The 20,044-nt window shown below is 36.9% G+C and overlaps 1 protein-coding gene across 1 annotated transcript; it reads right to left on the reverse strand.

Moving 5' to 3' along the window:
- Nucleotides 1–284: 284 nt before the first annotated feature.
- On the reverse strand, nt 285–19,196 carry DUSP19 (dual specificity phosphatase 19). Its single transcript, XM_029225789.1, has 4 exons — nt 18,786–19,196; nt 13,564–13,610; nt 6,218–6,370; nt 285–668 (listed from the first exon to the last, which is right to left on the reverse strand). Exons 1-4 carry the CDS (start codon nt 19,009–19,011, stop codon nt 414–416), a joined length of 681 nt encoding a protein of 226 aa, XP_029081622.1. The 5' UTR covers nt 19,012–19,196; the 3' UTR covers nt 285–413.
- Between the last annotated feature and the right edge of the window lie 848 nt (nt 19,197–20,044).

Raw genomic sequence — 20,044 nt, forward strand, 5'->3', positions numbered from 1 at the left:
CACAAAGAAATTTACCTCCCTCTGAAATAGTAAGTCAAGTAGCACTTCAAGTTTTTCCTTCATGGAAACAGTTGCTGGAATAGAAAACTACCAAAAGTTTTAATCAACTAATTTAATCTTTCATGCTTTAATATAGATTTTAAATTTAAACCTTTTCTTTCTACAGAAATAAATTATTGGTAATACATTGTTATTTTCCCTTAGCAAATCAAAGAAGCATTTAATCACATATTATAATACTAAAGAAAACATGATATAATTTAAAAAATTTATTTATACCCTAACTTAGGACAATCAATTGACCTCTATTTCCACTTGAAAAAAGCATGAAAGAAGGAAGTTTCTACTAGTTTACTCTCAAAAAGGGGAAAGGTGGCTCTAGAGACCAACTCAGAAATTACAGTTGTCCATCATCAGCTAGAATGTAACTCAGGAACTGTTGTTTCTTCTAATTCCTGTATTTTGTCACACTTATTGCTTTCTTTGCCCTCTTGATATGTACGAAGCTGCTCCACAAAACCAGCATTTGGACATATGGAAGGTCTTGCATTTTTCACCAAAGAAAAAGCACTGGTAAATGAGATTTCTTCAGAATTCATTAGGAAGCCTATTATAATTGCAGCAGCCCTGGAAACTCCTGCATTACAGTGAACAAGAACCACTCCATCCTATAATAAAACCAAACAAAAATCTTCATTATTCATTTAAGAGAGACTATAATATAATCTTATACTACTTAAAATTATAAAATAAAAATATTCACTTTATCGATTTATTTGATTCAATCTACTCAATCATCAAAATACAATTCATTGTAAGGAATGAATGGGAAAAATCAATCAATTAACCAACACCTTCTCTTCCCACCTCCCAGAATTGAAATGCTTTCATGATATATTTGGAATTCTGAAACTATCTTTTATTAAACTGAAGTAATCTAGTAAAGTACACATAAAAGCCTAGTAACTTAGTAGCCACAAGTCTATAAATAAGAGAAAAATCACAGGAAATATATGTGGAAATATAAATAAAACCATAATCATAAACTAAACAGAAAGCTCGAGACATTCTAGGTACACATAGTGCTCCCATGAAGAAACTAGTATCACTGGCTTAGAAATCTATGTGTAAAATTATCAGTAAAGAAAAAATTGTCTTCCCTTGGATATATTTTATTCTGGAGGGAAGTGACTTAAAAAATAGTTAAACTTATGAGGTAGTAAAATGATGACACAAATAGCTCACGACAATGTGAAATGGAAAAGGTAATTAGACACCAGCATGAGGTCAATAAATGAAAAACGTTTCAGGTAACTTGCAAATGATACTTCACAAGTGAAAAGGGACACAGTGCAAGGCCAATGCTGATGGGGGTAATATTGCATTAATAATGAATGTGATAGATCTGATGGATCAGCATTGATACAGGTTAGCTTATCTCAGGCCTTTAAAAAGTTAATGATCTAAATGAAATGTAGAGAACAGTGAGCACACCCAACAGAACCAGACATTTTAATTACTTCATTTCTTGATTCTTCTTTTCTTACAACACAAGAAAGATGGGAACAGGGAAAGGGGGAAAAAACCTTACAACTGAAAATTCTCTGTCCAAAGTACACATTAACAATGCTATGTTTATGGCTTATTGGATTACTTAACTTTTACAAGGCAGTTTTCTTAGATGCATAAATCTATTGCAAAATTCCTTTCCTAGGTCTATTGTAACACATTTGCAAGTGTAACTCATTTCAAGAAACACAGATGATTCACAAGAAAATTAGTTAATATTTTAAATCCTCATATCAAAAAGACAATTTCAATTGTTTCTATTTTTTTTTCTTTTTTTAAAAAATTTCTTATTGGAGTATAATTGCTTTACAGTGTTGTGTTAGTTTCTACTGCACAGCAAAGTGAATCAGCTATATGTATACATATATCCCCTCTTTTTTGGATTTCCTTCCCATTTAGGTTACCACAGAGCGCTGAGTAGAGCTCCCTGTGCTATACAGTAGGTTCTCATTAGTTATCTATTTTACACATAGTATCAATAGTGTATATATTTCAATACCAATCTCCCAATTCATCCCACCCCTGCTCCCCTCCTTGGTATCCATACATTTGTTCTCTAGATCTGTCTCTATTTCTGCTTTGTAAATAAGATTGTCTATTTATATTTATATATTTCAGAGTCATTTCCAGATATTAACTTTCTGTACAAGAAAAGCAAAATGCAAATATTCACTCTACATATACAGAATTTTTCTCACTTTGTACAATGGCTTTTTTATGAGACTTAAGACATTTTAAAATCATATTACAGTAACCAATGAAAACTATTAATGAACTTCTTTTAACTCAAAACAAATTAGATATTCCAAAGAAACTTGGAATCATAAGCTTAATAAAAGGTGCCCTCATGTCATTTTTAATGTTTCCTGGCTGTATACTAGTTATCTCTATGTTATGATCCATACATACGCTTTTGAAAATGAAACTAGCTTTATTTTCAATCTTATACACGGTGCAATTAGTTTTAGCTAATGTTTAAAAATGTTAGTATTTTCTTCCCTCTTACATTCTTTATATAAAAAGCTACTTTTCTGTTAGTTTCTACAGCCTTTGAATTTACCTATTTACCTTTTATTATTCCTTGGGTATCATATTGCCCTTGAAAGTATTTCCAAACAAACTACTAGCTTCATATCCCCTTTCCAGAACTCAAAGTAGTGACAATTAAATCATTTATAAAGAAATTTTTTCTTTTGCACTTGCTGTTGTCCTCTGCTTGAAAGGCCTTTGCTCCTCTCTTGGTCCAGCTAACTTTGGCTTCTGTTCTAAGAAGGTTGTCTCTCTCTGCGTGAGAGGCGGGCAGGAGGAATATCCAAGCCATTTTTGTATGCCTAATACTTAGTACAATTTTGGGCACAGAGTAGGTATTCCATAAATGTTTGCTAAGCAAACAAATTAATTTTGTTCTGCATTTCTGAGAAAACATTCTCTTAAAAGAATCAAATCACCATTTTGCTATGGGCAGATAGATAGGAATTATGTTATAGTATTTCCATTTTACACAGCTTGCTTTGTTCTCGTGTTGTTATGAACAGCCTTTCAATTAGATTGCCAGCTCCTTAAGGGCAGCAATATACATCCCTTGTATCTTCTCAGAGTAAGTAATTCATATTTTTTGACAGATGAACTTAGTCAAGTTCAGGTCTTTTGATATATAGAAAAATATATTAAAATACTAACAGTGGTTATGTCTATATGGTGGAAGTGGGTGACCTTAATTTTTACCTATCTATATTTTCCAATTTTTCTACAATGTTATAAATTACATGTTTTTAAAATCACATCTTATAAATAATAAAGTAAACATGGAATATCAAATACACATTTTCATACTAACAAACAAAACCTTTTGCACATAAAAAAAGGGGGTCAAGTAAATATTCCTAAAAGAACTCTTGAGGCTATGGAGGTTACTTTACTACTTCCCTCTCATGTGTATTTCTGTCCCTTTGGGCATAAACCTGACAAATAACGCATTAGGCAGAGATAGAAGAAGGACAGAGAAACCAAACAAACAGGGTTTTATAAGTACAGAGAGAAATGAGGAAAGACATGGGAAAATGGAAGACATTCCATCTGGCAGCTGTATGTAAAAAGATGAAAACAACAAACTAGGACCTAGAAAGGTAGTTTTGAAATATGCAATTCACTGAGTAATCACATTTAATAATACGTGCATATACAACAGGCAAAAGCATGAAGAGATCTCTTCTAGAAAAAAATGAAGAAAATTCAAGACTTCTATTGCTAAAACTAAATATGTATTAATCTAAACAATAAAGAGTTTTCAGGGTAAGGAAATATTGGCTGAGGCTAAGATTTCAGTAAAAAACATAAGGCTTGAGAAATTAGAACATATTACAGAATTCAAATACATCTTGTAGCAGAAACATTTTATGCATCTCTTCGGATTCCTTTGATGCCATCATCTCACCCTCAGCTTGCTCCACCTCAATTACAACCTCTGTGGCTGACTGCCTATTGTGCCTTTAAGCCTATTAAGTTTTGCTTGCCTAAGAACACCTGGCTCTTCCCCGATGGCAGTCTGCATAGGTACACTCTGAGTTCTGGATTCGCTTGCTTCTTCTGAACTTGGATGGCAAATCACACCACAGGGCATTGGGTTTGGCTTCAAGGTGGCCACTGAAGGGGTGGGGTGCTACAACCTGGAATTGTGAGGTTAGTTACCTCTCCATGGGTAAACTTTGACCAATGGGAAATAGAAGCTGACAGATGGCCAGGCAGATAAATTCTCTCTCTTCCCTCCCTCCCAAAATCTGTACTGAGGTGCAGTTTCTTTGGACTCCCTGCTTGGGGATGTCTTGGGTACCACCCTACCAAGTACCCAGCTATTTCGCTGTCAGCTCATTGTGAAGTTGTGTTCAGCAAGGTAAACACATCATCTTACACTGCTTCTCATCCTTACCTGAGTCACTTCCTTTTCTTCTCACTCTCACTGCCTAGGGATTGCACCTCTCAAATGAAGCATCAGCTCTTAATCCTTGGCTCAGGTTCTGTTTTTTGAGAAACCCAAACTAAGGACCATTTTTATTAACTATTACCCATTTCACTTTTTACTTGCAACATGTGCATATCTTCTAATATGAATATGGATGATGTCTACATTTTTCCTTTACCGTCTAACGTACATTCTACATCTCCTTAGGAAAGCAGCTAATACAGAAACATTGTCACTTTTATTTCTAACACTGTTAGCTGGCACACTGGAATGTGACAATCTAGAGTCTGTAAAATTTTTCACAAGAGAACAGACTGGCCAATACTAGGCTCTGAATTAGAAAAGCTCCTCCTTTTCTTTCATCCAAATATCTGCTATTAAATAAGGTAGAAAAGTGTTACATTTTTCTGGTAATCTAGAGAAGGGTATCGAGAAGAGTGCTGGGCACCTAAGGCACTCAATAAATATTACTAAATGAAAGGAAGTAAGAGAGAGAGGGAAAGAGATAAGGTAGAAGGGAGATCATCAGAATTTAATTAAGTTGGATTCTATTAACTGTCATTAATTGTCGGGTGCTCCAGGACAGTTAACTTTTCTCTGTAAGTGCTTCTACATTCCCATGTATTTATCTAACATAAATTTTGTAAGAATTATATACTGACTAAAAATGATGTCATTTCAAGGTATAATTATTGGTAACAGCCAGCCTAGAAGCCCTGCCTTGGATCAGTACCAAAATTGAAGTACTGTATTTTTTGTTGGTCTTCTAAAGTCAGGGAACCAATGGACAGCTTCTGATCAGCATTTTTATACAATCTCAGGAATATTAATCTTCATAAATACACTAACAGGACTAGAGCAGCCTCTATCCCACAGTCCACCTGATTACCTTGCAAAGTGGTCAGAGGGCAGGTGGTTAGAAACTATCAAAGGAAACCTGCGTATTGGGTTGGCCAAAAAGTTCGTTCGGGTTTTTCCATAACATCTTACAAAAAACCAGAAAGAACTTTTGGGCCAACGCAATACCTATGTACACAGGAAAATTCAGTAAGCAGAAAATTTTAAATCCGAATATTTCTCAGGAAGGCATAGGAATATGAGAAATTAAAGTTAAAAGTAAATATTTCACTGAAAAAAGAGCAACTGGAAAACTAAATAGTTGTAGGAATTAATGAAATATTGTTGAAGGGGAAATTTCATAATTGTTCTCTACATATTCATTACAGAAAGAATAAATATTGGATAATGGACCCATATTTTTAAATATCTGCTTCTGAAGAACTGTGGATCAAAACAAAACCTACGGACTTCCCTGGTGGCTCAGTGGTTAAGAACCCGCCTGCCAATGCAGGGAACACGAGTTCGAGCCCTGGTCCGGGAAGATCCCACATGTGGCGGAGCAACTAAGCCCATGCACCACAACTACTGAGCCTGCACTACGGAGCCCGCGAGCCACAACTACTGAGCCTGTGAGCCACAACTACTAAGCCCGTGTGCCATAAATGCTGAAGCCCATGCACCTAGAGCCCGTGCTCCACAGCAAGAGAAGCCACTGCAATGAGAAGCCCGCACACCACAATGAAGAGTAGCCCTCACTCGCCGCAAATAGAGAAAGACTGTGCACAGCAACAAAGACCCAATGCAACTAAAAATGAATAATAAATTAATTAATTAAAAAAAAAAGCTTACCTTCATTTTTGCTTGTTCAATAAATTCAAAACATTCTGGAAAATAAGACAGGATATTGGTCTCAGGTAGATCCAAAATAGAAATACTCTTATATACAAAGTCACTGAGGAAAGCATTTTCAACTCCATATGCAACATTGAGAATATGAGTCACCTTAAAGAGAAAAAAAAGGATGATTTTTAGAAAATTCTTGTGAATTAGGTTAATTAAACAGAGACTGAGATGTTGAGAGCTGTAACAAGAATAAACAATTTAAGCATGACTCAATAACACTTCCTTCAGGAAGCCTTTTCTGACTGCTTCATCCCTTACCAGAAGTGCTATTTCTATATACCCCCAAAGCACCCTTTACTTGCCTCATTATAGCCCTTACCACTGAGAGTCTGTTTATCTCCCTCACTGTACTAGAAACTCCATGAGAGCAGGGACCAGGTTTAGCTTACTCACTATTGTAAGTAAGCATTGTGAGTGAGCAGTGACCTTAGCACAGAAAGTACTTAAAATATTTATTGAATAAATCAACTAATGTCCATATAAAAACTTACGTAAGGGAAGTGCATCAGTAGCACACAACTTCCCTTTCAATAATTATTTCCCTATTTTCCTCTTGTATTCTTTGTAAGTACAGTGGTTCTCAAGTGTGGCTGCACATTAGAACCATCAGTAAGTGTTTTAAAAATATCAATGCCACAGGGTCTCAAACCCAGAAATTCTGATGAATTAGTCTGGTTGAAAGGTGGGATGGTCATGAAAGATTTTCTTTTAAATGGCACACATAAGCAACCTCCTCATCCATCTATACATTCAGGCTCCTTTCCTGGAGTCCACCAAGCAAATGGAAGGAGCCATGTGGAAAGTCTATTAAGAGAATCCAAAGGCTAAACAGACCAGAAATATGAGTCCCTGTTTCTTATCAGGACATGCTTCTCACTGAACTTATTGTCTCTCTTAGTTTGGATCTTAGGGTTTGCCTGACCTTGGTATTTTCTTGTATCTCATAATATTTTAGAGTACTTGTCCAGCCTGCCTCTCTTGCCCCCACTACCCTCCCAGCTATGACTCTGGCTGTGTCCCACTCCTTCCCTAAGCACAGCTAATTGGTTTCGGGTGGACGCCTGACTTAAGCTAGACTGAGCAGATTATCTCAAGAAATTTAAAAAAATAGGTGTGTGAGACAGCTAGAATGATCCACAAACTCGGGAGATTTAAGAACAGCCGTTTTCTATTAAGTGCTCAGGGAAGCTGAAAGATCTCTGCTCCCAAATGAGAAGAACAACACAGATGTGCAGATAGGAGCCATGTGCCAGTGGGAGAGAGAGGCTGTCCTGGATGGCCTTCTATTCTCTGGCATGGCCACTCTCTTCCCTCAGGTTCCAGAGAGCCCCCTAAATCATCATACACATTCTCTTTCCTCATTCAGGTTTCTGTGGTCCACAATCGAAAGAGTATTAAGACACTCAGGGAACTAGGCCTCATGAAAAGAAGGCCACAGGCTATTTACTAACTTAACTGCCTTGTGGAAAGAAGAAAACAGAAAAAAACCCCAAATCTTCTCAAGAGACACTCTTACATAGAGAGGAGATGGAAGAACCTAGAAAGAAGGGAAGAACAGTTTTAGAAGATACAGTCTGAAATGTCCTTCTGCTTTCCCCAGTGAAGTCCCACCTGACTGTGCCAAGCTACTCTCTCACTCCAAGTGGACTTCTGGCCAGGACTACATGATTCTGCCCTGAATTAATAGATGTGCCAATGTTTTATAATATTGATGTGTTTGCCTTACCTTTAGAACTATATTCTGCATTCCCAAAAGACCAAAAATGAGGTCTGACCACTTACAGAATATATCTGTATCTATATAGCTTCCCTATACATCACAGGATTACAGAGATGACCCAATAAGAATCTTGGGGAAACTTGTTGAAAGGTAAAAGTGCTTTACAAATATTGTGGATCATTAAACTACCCAATGTCTAGGTAGTTTAGCTGCTTGGAAATGCAACTTACATATATATTGATTGAATGATCATGCTTGAAAAGAACTCTACTGAGTCTCAGGTCATGGTGGTGATGGTGATGGGGACCTAGCCTAAAACCCTTCAAGTAATCAAGCATATTTCCAAAATGCAGTTACAGAGGTCCTAACAATGGTTGACCTTGTGATGCCCTTTATAATAGGGATAATAAGAATAGCCCCTTTATTGTGTACGTAGTATGTGCTAGGCATACAGGTTAACTCACTTAATCCTCACATTTAGGCATTATCAAAAAATTATCTTTTGAACTAGTTCAAAAATCACAACATTACAAAAAAAAAGAAACATTAAGAAGTCTTGCTCTCACCCTCTTTCCACTCCATCATCTCCCACCCATATGGTAACCATCTTTGTTGGTTTCTTGTATATTCTTTTAGAGTATCTTTATGCAAATATTTTATGTACTCCCTTTCTTACACAAAGGCAACACCTTGGGTTTTTCCCCCTATTTAAAAATGTCCTGGACCTGCCAATGCAGGGGATATGGGTTCAAGCCTTGGTCCGGGAAGATCCCACATGCCTCAGAGCAATAAGGCCGTGCACCATAACTACTGAGCCTGCGCTCTAGAGCCTGAGAGCCACAACTACTGAGCCCACACGTCACAACTACTGAAGCCTGCGCACCTAGAGCCCGTGCTCCGCAACAAGAGAAGCCACCGCAATGAGAAGCCCGCGCACCGCAACGAAGAGTGGCCCCCACTCGCCACAACTAGAGAAAAGCCCACATGCAACAATGAAGGTCCAACACAGCCATACGTAAATTAATTAATTTTTTAAAATGTCCTGGAGACCTTTTCATATCAGTATCTAGAGACCATTTTTTTTGTGTTCTTTTAAAAAGCTCTATAGGGAGACGCAAGAGGGAAGAGATACGGGAACATATGTATATGTATAACTGATTCACTTTGTTATAAAGCAGAAACTAACACACCATTGTAAAGCAATTATACTTCAATAAAGATGTAAAAAAAAAAGCTATATAGTATTCCATCATGTGGGTGGACTATTGGTCATTTAACCAATTCCCTACTTATGGAAATAGGGGTTGTTTTCAATAAATTTGCTATTATAAACAGTGCTGCAGTAAACAACTTGGAATATTTTATGTTACACTTGGTTTTCTATCCTCCATGCTTTATTGGGCATACACCAGGCATTCAATGAGTACCTTACTAATAAAACAACTCTTATTACCATATCTAAACATTATAATGAAATTCCTATAGAAATTTCTGAAATGATCTGCCACAAGAGAATTTCTATTAGTTATTGCACTCTACTTAAACCCCAAGAAATCCCTTTGAAATGTGTCATGCATTTAAATCAATAATTTTGTTTTACAGCACCCTTAAGATTTTGTAGAAACCCTCTATTCAGCTGCTCAGCTTACTTTTGCTTCTTCCAGGCATCTAACAGGATCTTTTATACAGAGACAGAATGATCTTTTAAACAGCAGCTGGGTTCACATCACCAGGATGAAAGTGAATTTGAACTAGTGTATCATAACAGGGACTAGATAATAAAACACTTGCCAATGAAAAGATTTATCAGTTTTTCTAATTTCCATTTTTACCCTGAGAAATATTAATTTATTCATGTAAGCAAGACTCTAAAACATATTCTACTTATGTTGAAATATTGATCTAAGAGGGTTCCTATCAGGATATACAGTCATTCTCATATCCTTATGCAATTTCAGGCCATTGTCTCTTATTGTCAGGCAGTTATTATTATAATAAAACAAGGGGAGGCCAATTTAAACACAAATAAGTACATTGACTAGTAAACATATCAAATTAGTTAATGAATTCGTTAGTATTTCCTTGAAGAAATTAATTGCAAGTGTTTATCACATAAAATTTTCAGCCTTAATTTAATCAAATTTTTTTCTCAGAGCTGTGGGATGAAAGATGAGTAGGACAGGGTCTCTAATCCTCTAGAAGTCTGCTGAATAATAGAGGGGAAAACATGTTCACCGACAGTAATAATAAAAAGTAGAGGTGCTAAGAGCTACAGGAGAAGAACAAAGTGTTATGAGACCATAAGGGAGGAACACACACTGAACTTGTTCCTTCCAAGAGCCTCCACGTTTGCTGTTCTGTCAGCCTTAAGGGCTCTTTCCCTGATTTAAGCACAGCTGACTCTGTCCTAAGGTCTCAGTTGAAATATAATACCCTCAGAGGCCTATTCCCCTGCCACTCCTCTCACTGCCTTGTTTCAATTCTTTCAGAGAATGTATTCTCATCTGAAAATATATTTTAAAATCAAGGACCTTACTGCTTGTTCATTTCTATGTCTCCTGCAACTAGAAAAGGGCCTAGCACCCCACTTACATCGTGGGTGAGAGGCAGGGTTGCATTCTTTTGGCTACTCCCTGCCTCTTTCAAGTCACTTCTTTTCCACCCTCCAGTAAAAATCCTTGCTCTTTTGAGATTCATACAAGCTGATTATTCCATCTTATACCCTGCGTTCCTTGGGCACCTGACCCTCAGTTTTCTGGGTCCTACCCCATGTCCTACCATTATCCTGGGTGACATCAATTTCCACTTGGGTTTAACAGGTCCCTGACGACCTCATCGCCAATGACCTTCATCACCACTCTCCTTCACCACCTCTGCAAGACCAATCAATGCCCAGGACTGATCCAGCTCTGATCCTGTTAACTCAGGTATCCCACTCTTATTTTTCCATCTTCCACTCAGTTATTCCCTCTACACCTCACAAAAACCATCAACTCCTTGATCTTTCTATTTTATCTATCGGCCCCCTCTTGCCTTCACTTCCTTTGTTATTCAGCTTATAGTCCATGGTCTACCTCCCCTGCACCTGACTGGTAAAAGTCCCCTCTATACTCAGACTGCTAAGCACTGCTGGAAAAAATTCACACAATATTGCAGTTCATGCCACCATTAGTTCATGAGAGCCAACCTCTCTTGAACCTTAATGATGCTTAGCAACTATATTTCCCTAGTAGGCTCTCTCCCTCATTCCCCATATCAGCTCTTTCAAACATTCCCTACTCTCCTAATAACTTTCAACCCTACCATCTCTTCCCGACTCCCAGTAGATCACCTCACTTACCATTTTACAGTAAAAAGACAAGTCATCACATAGGAACTCTTTCCATCAAATCTTACCATCAAATTTAACAACTTCGCCTACACCTGCATTCACCCTTTCCTTCTACCTTCTTAATACAGAGCATGATGTGCTCCCACATCCTTTATGAGGCTCATTCTGGCACCTGTGTTTGGGGTCACACTGCCGCCTACTTTCTTGGCCCTCTAGCCACAATTCTTGCTTTCCTGTATTTTCAATTCCTTTCTCTACCATCAGCTTTATACACGCTCAAAACTCTCCCATCTCCCTCTTTTGATCTCATCACCTATGGGTCTTCCTGCTCTCTTCTGCCCTTTTTTGGTGTGATCATTTCCTCCACCTCTCAATCTTTTGAAATCTGGCTTGGGCCTCCAATTCAAATGAAACTGTTCCCACTAAAGTCACTAACAACTTTTTGTTCTAAAGTCCAGCTGTTGTAATACATTCCCAACAATACTTAAACTTTGGGCAGCATCTGACACCGCTGACTCTATCCTCCACAGAACTCTGCTTTGGCTTCCATGACACCACAATTCTTTTACTTTCCTACAAACTCTTACAGTACCTCCTTTCCCCCTGCAGATTCTTCTTCCTTTGACTATTCCCTATAGGTTGGTATTACTCAGGTTCTGGTGTAGGCCTTCTTCTCTGCTCACCTTGTCCCAGGTGATTTCATCTACTCCAACAATTTAAATCACTACTTATAAGCTGAAGATTCCTGAATCTCTATTTTTACCTCTCTCCTGAACTTCAGACCCCATATACCCACACTGTCTATTGAATAACATTACTGAGATTATCCACAGCATCTGAAATTTAAATTATTCAAAATTGAGCTCGTTATTTTTCCTGCAAAACCTGCTCCTCCTTACTTTGTTCCCTATCTCATGGGATGACACCAACCCTACTTAGTAATCCAAGAAAGCTGAATATCACCTCTGACTCCTCCTTCTTTCTCAACTTCACCCCCCGCTTCTACTCTGTCCTGCAAGTAGTCAATCATTAACTTTTGAGAATTCTACCCTCTTAAAAACCCCTCAAATCCATCCACTTCTCTCTACCCCCACTGAATCCTAATCTAAGCTACCATCATCTTTTTTCAGATTGCTGCAACAGCCTCAAAACTAGTCTTCCCATCTCTAGCTTGAGCAATCCTCCAACCTATTTTCCACACGGCCTCTAACCATCCATCTTTCTAAAATGCAAATTTGATCCTGTTACTTCCCTCCATAAAGCCTTTCAAAGGCTTTCCACTGTCTTTTGTATCAATTCCAAACAGTTTACTCTGGCTTACATGGACTTTTGCGATCTGACTCACGCTTACTTCTCTGGCCTTGTCTCTTGGTACCCTTCTTTCTCACACTCTCTATTCTAGGGTTACTAAACTTCTTTTCTGTTCCTGAAAGCATCAGCCTTTCTCTTGTCTCTGGGCCTTCACAGAGCCATTTCTTCTATCTGAACACTTTTCTGTCTGCTCCCTCCTCACCCCCTTCAGAGCAAAACTTCAATATTATTTCCTCCAGGAAGACTTCCCTGACCTTACTATCCCCAACCCAACCCAAACAAACATGGGTTAAGGGCATCATCTCCTATGCTCTCCCATAGCACCTGCACATCCCCATCAACACATACAATACACTGTACTGTAGCTGCTTATTTGTCTTTCTTCCCTCTCTGCCCCTCAAATCATAAACTTCATGTGAACAAGAACCTTTTGCATTCCTCAAACCACAGCAATTCCATGACCCTGAAATCGTGCTTAACAAAATAGTTGATGGATAATTTTTTTTCAGTAAATATTGAAATAAGTAATAAATCACATCAGTTGTGTGGGGGAAGGTGGGAAGAGATAGCATTGGGGAAGAAGTGGTATGTGAGTCGGGACTCAAGGCATGGGTAAATCTTGGACAAGAAGAGAAGAGGGGAAGGTCTATTCCACACAGAGGAACTACGTAAGCAGAAGCAGGAAGAAGTGCCTCCAAAGTCAGGTTCATGAGGAAATGTAAAGGGAGATTGAGAGAAAATAAAACTGGAAAGATGGATTACAAATTCACATATCTGAATTAAGTGCAATAATTTTTGTAACTTTATTAAAATGATAGCCAAATCTCACCAATCCAACTCTGAAATGGACCTATGCAGTTTTTCCTAAATAAATGTAACAATTAAAATACTTCCTATACACAGTGCCAGACCAGAAGCATTTCTTTTTACCTTGTGCTTTTTCAGTGTATCCAGATCATGAGCAGCATCTTGTGACCCTATAAGAAATAAATAACATCACCTTGAATATAAAAATAATCATCCTGACTTTTAATCTAATTTTTGCAACAACTCTGTTAGCTATTCATTTATTTTAAGAAATGCAACTTGGGAGGACCTCAGTCCAACTTTCTGAAAGATAATTCAGGAATATTCATCAAAAAATATTCATCTTATATATACTCTTAGACTCTGAAATCTGACTTGTAGGAATTCTTCCTAAAAGTCCTGGATATTGCAAAGATTAGCTATCAGGATGTTCTTCACAGTGTTGTCTGTAATACAAAATAAACTCTATAAAAACAAAACAAACAAAAAAACCAACCAAACCCAATGATGGGGGTTGGGTTATATTAAAGATAGTACAATTATGTAGTGAAAATATATACAGCCCTTTGAAATGAGAAATGTAGAAGAATATTTATGGCATGGAAATATATTCTCAATATATTATGTGATAAAAGCAGGTTACAAAACATCAACCATTTTTGTAAAAACAAAAACTATGAATATGCTTAAAAATGGACAGGAAGTATACAGAATAAAATGTTAACAGTAGGATTATAGGTGATTTTTTCTTTATGCTCATGTGTACTTTTTACAATAAATATCTATTTCTTTTGTAACTTAAAAAAGGATATTTTAAAAAAGACACCCACAAAATGATTTAGTGCCAGCTGGTCTGGGAACACCCAGTAGCTTAGAGCAAACACTGCTGGTCTATTGAATTCCACCCACGTTCTGTGTACCACTAGGGCTGTATCCTTTTCCAGTTTCTTCCTGTCAAAGTTGGCTTTCTAGAGCTCTCACACTTGGAAAATGACTCTAGGTAATACGCAAGGTTATTATACATGAGAACAACTAGTTAAAATAAAGTGAGTGACACAACTGAAAAAATAGGGCATTTATTATATTAAGATTTCAAGTATTTTACTTTCCTGAATTAGGTTCCATTTCTATAAACAACACTTTTCTCACCTTATCCACCTGGGAAATCTGCCAGCTTCTATTATGTGACTTTAGGTAGGTGGGGGGCCAGCAAGTATGCTGGTTGGCCAATATTCTCTTGGTAATACGAAGCTCACAGGCTCCTTACTGAGTCTACATTCAACTTTACTTAAAAGTTAGCCTATCAAAATATTAACATTTGTTAAAGCTGGATGGTGGATATGTAACTGTCTGTTATAGTGTAGTCTGTAATTTTTTACACATTTGAAATACTTCATAATTTAAAAATAATTTCTCAGTTTTCTGTAGGAAGTCCTATTCATCTCCAGGGGGAGAAATGGGTTCAAATAAGTTAACTGAAATTTTGTGGTTTAATATGCATGTTATCTTTTTTGTTTTTTGTTTTTTTTTGTTTGTTTATTTTTTTGTGGTACGCAGGCCTCTCACTGCTGTGGCCTCTCCCGTTGCGGAGCACAGGCTCCAGACACACAGGCTCAGTGGCCATGGCCCACGGGCCCAGCCGCTCCGCAGCATGTGGGATCCTCCCGGACCGGGGCACGAACCCGCGTCCCCTGCATCAGCAGCGGACTCTCAACCACTGCGCCACCAGGGAAGCCCGCATGTAATCTTTTAAATAATAATTCTACACAGCCTATTTCTTAAAATAGCAAAAAAAAAAAAAAAAAAGCATGCATGAATGAAATTCTTTCTTTTCTTACCCAAAACTATCATTATTATATTTATCAAACCTGTATACTTTCATTATTTCCATTAAATACACACACACACCAAACAGAACAGGTCAGTTATATTCCGGAGTTGGCTGCTATATTTTGAAAATGACTTCCAGAATATGAATATATTGGTACAAATTTAGTGTTCTTGAGACCAAAAATCAACTTGTATCACTGCCTTTTCAAACAATAGGAAAATTACATGAGTTTTAATAGTGTGGGGGAATAATTTTAGTCAGCACAAATGGACTTCAGGTAATTGGCTTGTATGTTTCATCTAATACTTGGTAGTATTCAGTTCACATTAATTCTCTCTAAATTCTAGACATAAACATCAGCTTTTCTCCAATTTTAAATGATTGCTTTGTGTTGCAGTCTTGCATTAAAATTTTGTTGGAAAAACACTTATCATTAAAAGAAATAAACACTATAAATCATTATAACAATGTGTTATTTAAACCTTTGTTTTGAAAAAGTAGAATGTTATCCTTTTATAAACTATCTTAATCGAAATTTTAAAACAAATATCAATTTTAATAATTTTATGATTTTAACAGTGGCAACATGAATCTATAATTGTGTTAAACTTAATAGAACTGAATAGCAAGTCAATTTTAACAGTATGGCAATTTTTTAAATAACAGAAAAAGAAGTTGATAAATAGGACTACAACTAAAGAAAGAAGTCTAAAATAATAATAATAATTTACAGTTATATTTTACAATGACACAAACCACTAATATTCAAGACCTTGGCCAAGAATTATTAAGGAAATATTACAGATGAAGTAACTGATTTAGAAAGTATATTACGTGCTACTGGAGTTGGGTCTTCTAACAAGTTCAATGTGTTGCAATCATAATATATGTATCATAAAAAATAGGCTACGTAACATCTCCAGAATCCTGTTTCTATTTTTAAGAGATCTTTTTTTATGAAAATACTAAATACTGCATAAATTCTGGTGCAGCATGTCTTGATTTACAAATCTCTATTTTCATCATCAAAAAATTAAACAAAAAAATTATTACTGAAATAAACCAAAAAGATATTATTACATTACTGAAAAGGGAAATAAATAATATTCCAAAGAGAAATGTTTTGAGAAAATTTGTAGGAGTAAACATTCATAAATGGATAGAAATAGGAGCATAATTTCCTATAAGGATAAGGTAAAATAATATTTGTGAAAGAATTTTACAAAATTAAGAGCTATACAAATTTAATGTATTATTTGCCTCCTAAAAATACTGGGCTTCCAGGATATCAGAAATCCTCTACAACCTTATAAAGGATCCCAAGATTTTCACCTAGAATTGAAGCAAAGATCTCAAAATGTTACCAGTTGGGATTTCTTAACAGGATGGACATAACAAGAAATAACTGTACCCTTTTAACTACCCAAGAGAAATGGAATTTTTCACTTTTACAAATCAAGTTGGATATAAGAAAAGTCCTAGTGATTTTTGTTGTAAAAATATAATTTGCAAAACCTAGGACAAAAATATTCACTGACTAGGATCTTTTATCAACTTGTTAGGTAGTTCAAGGGCCTATGTAAGATTTTTGAAATGCAGAAGCTTGGGTGAATTTATGAGCTAACTAAAAAAGACATTATATTTTGACAGCTTTCTATTTTCTTTATTTCCCACCCAAAACAAAATTTAATTTCATGTAGTGCTAGGTGGGAGCTGTGTTGCTTTGAATAGATGAAAGAAGCTCTTTGAAACAACCTAGAAACAACCCCTGCATCATTCACGTGGAAGAACTTTAGATGTAACCACCCATAGGTCCCTCAGAATAAGTCGCTTGTAACTGGGCAGAAGAAGGTCTATCTACCTCTCAGAAGAAAGGAGGTTGTACCTGATGAAATTATCCCATTTCCTGGTCCAAAGAGGCGACCATATAAGGACTAGTCTCAGAAGTCCCTCCCAGCACTCGCTCAAGATCCTGGAAGGGTTCCAATGCCAATCTGAGAACACTACCTTGATCAGCTCACTTTGCATAAGTCTAGATAAAAAATAAGTGAAGTTCATGAAAACTCTGAAAGGGTGAATGATATTTTTTAATTCTACCATAATTATTTTAAACCATTATTACTACAATGGAAGCCAAATAACCAAAACATGTGCCTTGCTATATTTCCTCTCCTAGAAATGTTGTGCAAATCCTGGGTGCACCTTCCAGACTAGCTAAATGACCCACTTAATTTTTTCACAGGGCTGCAGAAACTAATTGGATATATTTATTTGGTGAAAAGACAGGTCATGTAACAATTCATATAATACATAATACAATAACAACTCATATGTATACTGCAATTGATATGTTTCAAAAACCTTTTCCAACTTCAGGACAACCCTATAAGATAAGCACATACTGTTACTTCAGCTTTACAGATGGCTTTTCTGGAGGACCAAAGAGAATAAATGACTTTCACTAGCTCATCTAGCTTTACGTAAAGCATGGCTAAAAGCCTGGACTCCCTGAGTCAGTCTATGTAACAATGGAGAGCCGGAGTGTATCAGACTTGAGCTTGTGCAAGTTACTTAACCAATCTTAAATCCAGTTCCCATCTGTAAAATGGAGCTGATGATCCCTGCTTCACAGAGTTTTTAAAAGGAGTGAGATGCTATGTGCACTCCACATAATACCTGGCCATTTCTGACACCCAATTCAGTGCTCTTGTTACTCCGGAGAGGCTTGGCTGTATAAATACTAACAAATCACTGATTTTTCCAAGTCTTAATTTCTCTATTCACAAATCAAAAATAATTCAAACCTACTTAAAACACTGTTGACTATTTTTTAAGAATACCGTATCATATTCTTGCCAAGCTAACAAGCTTGTACTTTTATAACTGTGCTTCATTTGTTATTTGTGGATTATGCTTTGTATAGGGAATCTGTATTTTCCATAATACAAGAAATCATAAACCATCAGATTCATAGCTATAAAGTATCAGTCCACCTTCTCCTTAACACTACAAAAACAGACACCATGAACACATGTGGCCACAGGAGGCATGCACTCCATATGGTTTGCAACCCCAGAGCAGGCAAAAAAGCATTTGCCTTTTGAAATATTAACTTTTCTATAACTTCAACCCCTGTCACTTGTAGTTTTGCCTAATAAAAGCATTCTTTTTACTTTGATAATCTTTAAGGCTATATCCTTTTATTATCCAAGAAAATACAACATCAATGTGTTATCCTCCAGAGAAGTTAGAAAAACAGGAAGAAAGCTTTTAGAAATTCAAATACCAGGTGCTATGTGTTACTAGAATCTATGCCTCTTATGTATATAGTGGAGCAGAAACATCCCTGACTAGCTAGTGTAGCTAGCTAGTGTAAGTTCCATATCCAAAAAAGGAAACATTTCAATTTTCCAGCAGTTTAGCTGATAGTACAGACTATTATTATTAGGGAGGAAAAAGTTAATTAATATAGTTAAATGAACTCAATAACTTAGTGGCAAATCAATATACTCACCCAGGAGCAACCATGGCTTAATAACACCAACTTGCAGGTCCAGGCTAAGGTCCTGCACATAACCACAACCTTCCCCACTGCTCGGCTCTACTTCTTCCACAACATGAATTCTGGCATCTTTCCATGTTTCTATAATTTTCTTTCCAGTTAGCGTTGTCACCCTGGTGCATTGCTTCCTGAGATTATTCCGGGAGAATGCCTTAATTTCCTGGTTAAGGGAGTGCATTACATGAGCAGTGACTAAAAACAAACACAAGCAAATCCAGCCAGCACAGTGAACGACCGAACTGCTAGTCTCTTAACGTTCAAGTAACAAATGCAGCCTCAGTAGCTCACTGTCCTGCAGGTAACTGTATCAGCCACACGCTGGGAGTCACGAGGGTCCAGCTCCGTTTTTCCCAGCGCTGCAATGTAAGGGGAAATCTGATTGGCCACTGAGAAACGGGCGCCGATTGGATGCTGTTTCTCCTTCCGGTTGGTCGAAAATTAATTACCCTTCGAAGAGTTTTCTTACTGTTGCTATTTAAAGCTAGCTTTATTATTCACACCCAATGATAAAATATAAGACTTAATGGGAGAGAAGGCTGACATTTCCTCTCTCCTTAAAAGCAGTGGTTTTCTGGATATGCTCGATCGGTGTTTCTTGTGGTGACCTGGGTATCCCTCCTGCTCTAGTACAGCTGCGGAGTCACAGTGCAAACCTTCCTACTGTGCAGAACCGTGCCTGTCCGCCTGCTTTTAGGCTAATCCGGGGGGCTGCAGCAGACGTTGAAAGTTATTCCTCGCTTCCTATGTGTTTCACACTCTTTCTTTCTGACGTTACTGCCAAGAGGAACATTTACTAGATTAAAAACATAAACAAAAAACTGTTGTGCAGACTTGTAAGGTAACAATTTAAATGAAACCTGCAAAAGTAATTTTCTAATTATGTTCCTATATTGCAGGTTAATAAGAGCTTAGTACATTTTTTCCCCTGACTTCTCGCCTACATTTTCATTATCAGTAAAACTGCAGAAGAAGTCTTCATGCAATAAATATACACTCTGTTTATGAGAGGCATTGGCCGCAAGTCTTTTCATACATTATTTCAGAAATTGGGGATGCAAACATCCAAGTTTACAAAATTGATCAATTATAGAACGATTTTGATTAGAAAAGGATGATATGTTTTACCAAAGAAGTCACAAAATTCCTTTAAATAGAAAATTTTCTTACCCCACTTAAAATGCAATTTTATATGGGCTTAGACACAATGTATA

Source organism: Monodon monoceros, unplaced genomic scaffold, assembly GCF_005190385.1.
Source record: "Monodon monoceros isolate NGI ecotype Baffin Bay Population unplaced genomic scaffold, NGI_Narwhal_1 Super_Scaffold_16, whole genome shotgun sequence".
Taxonomy (NCBI): Eukaryota; Metazoa; Chordata; class Mammalia; order Artiodactyla; family Monodontidae; genus Monodon; species Monodon monoceros.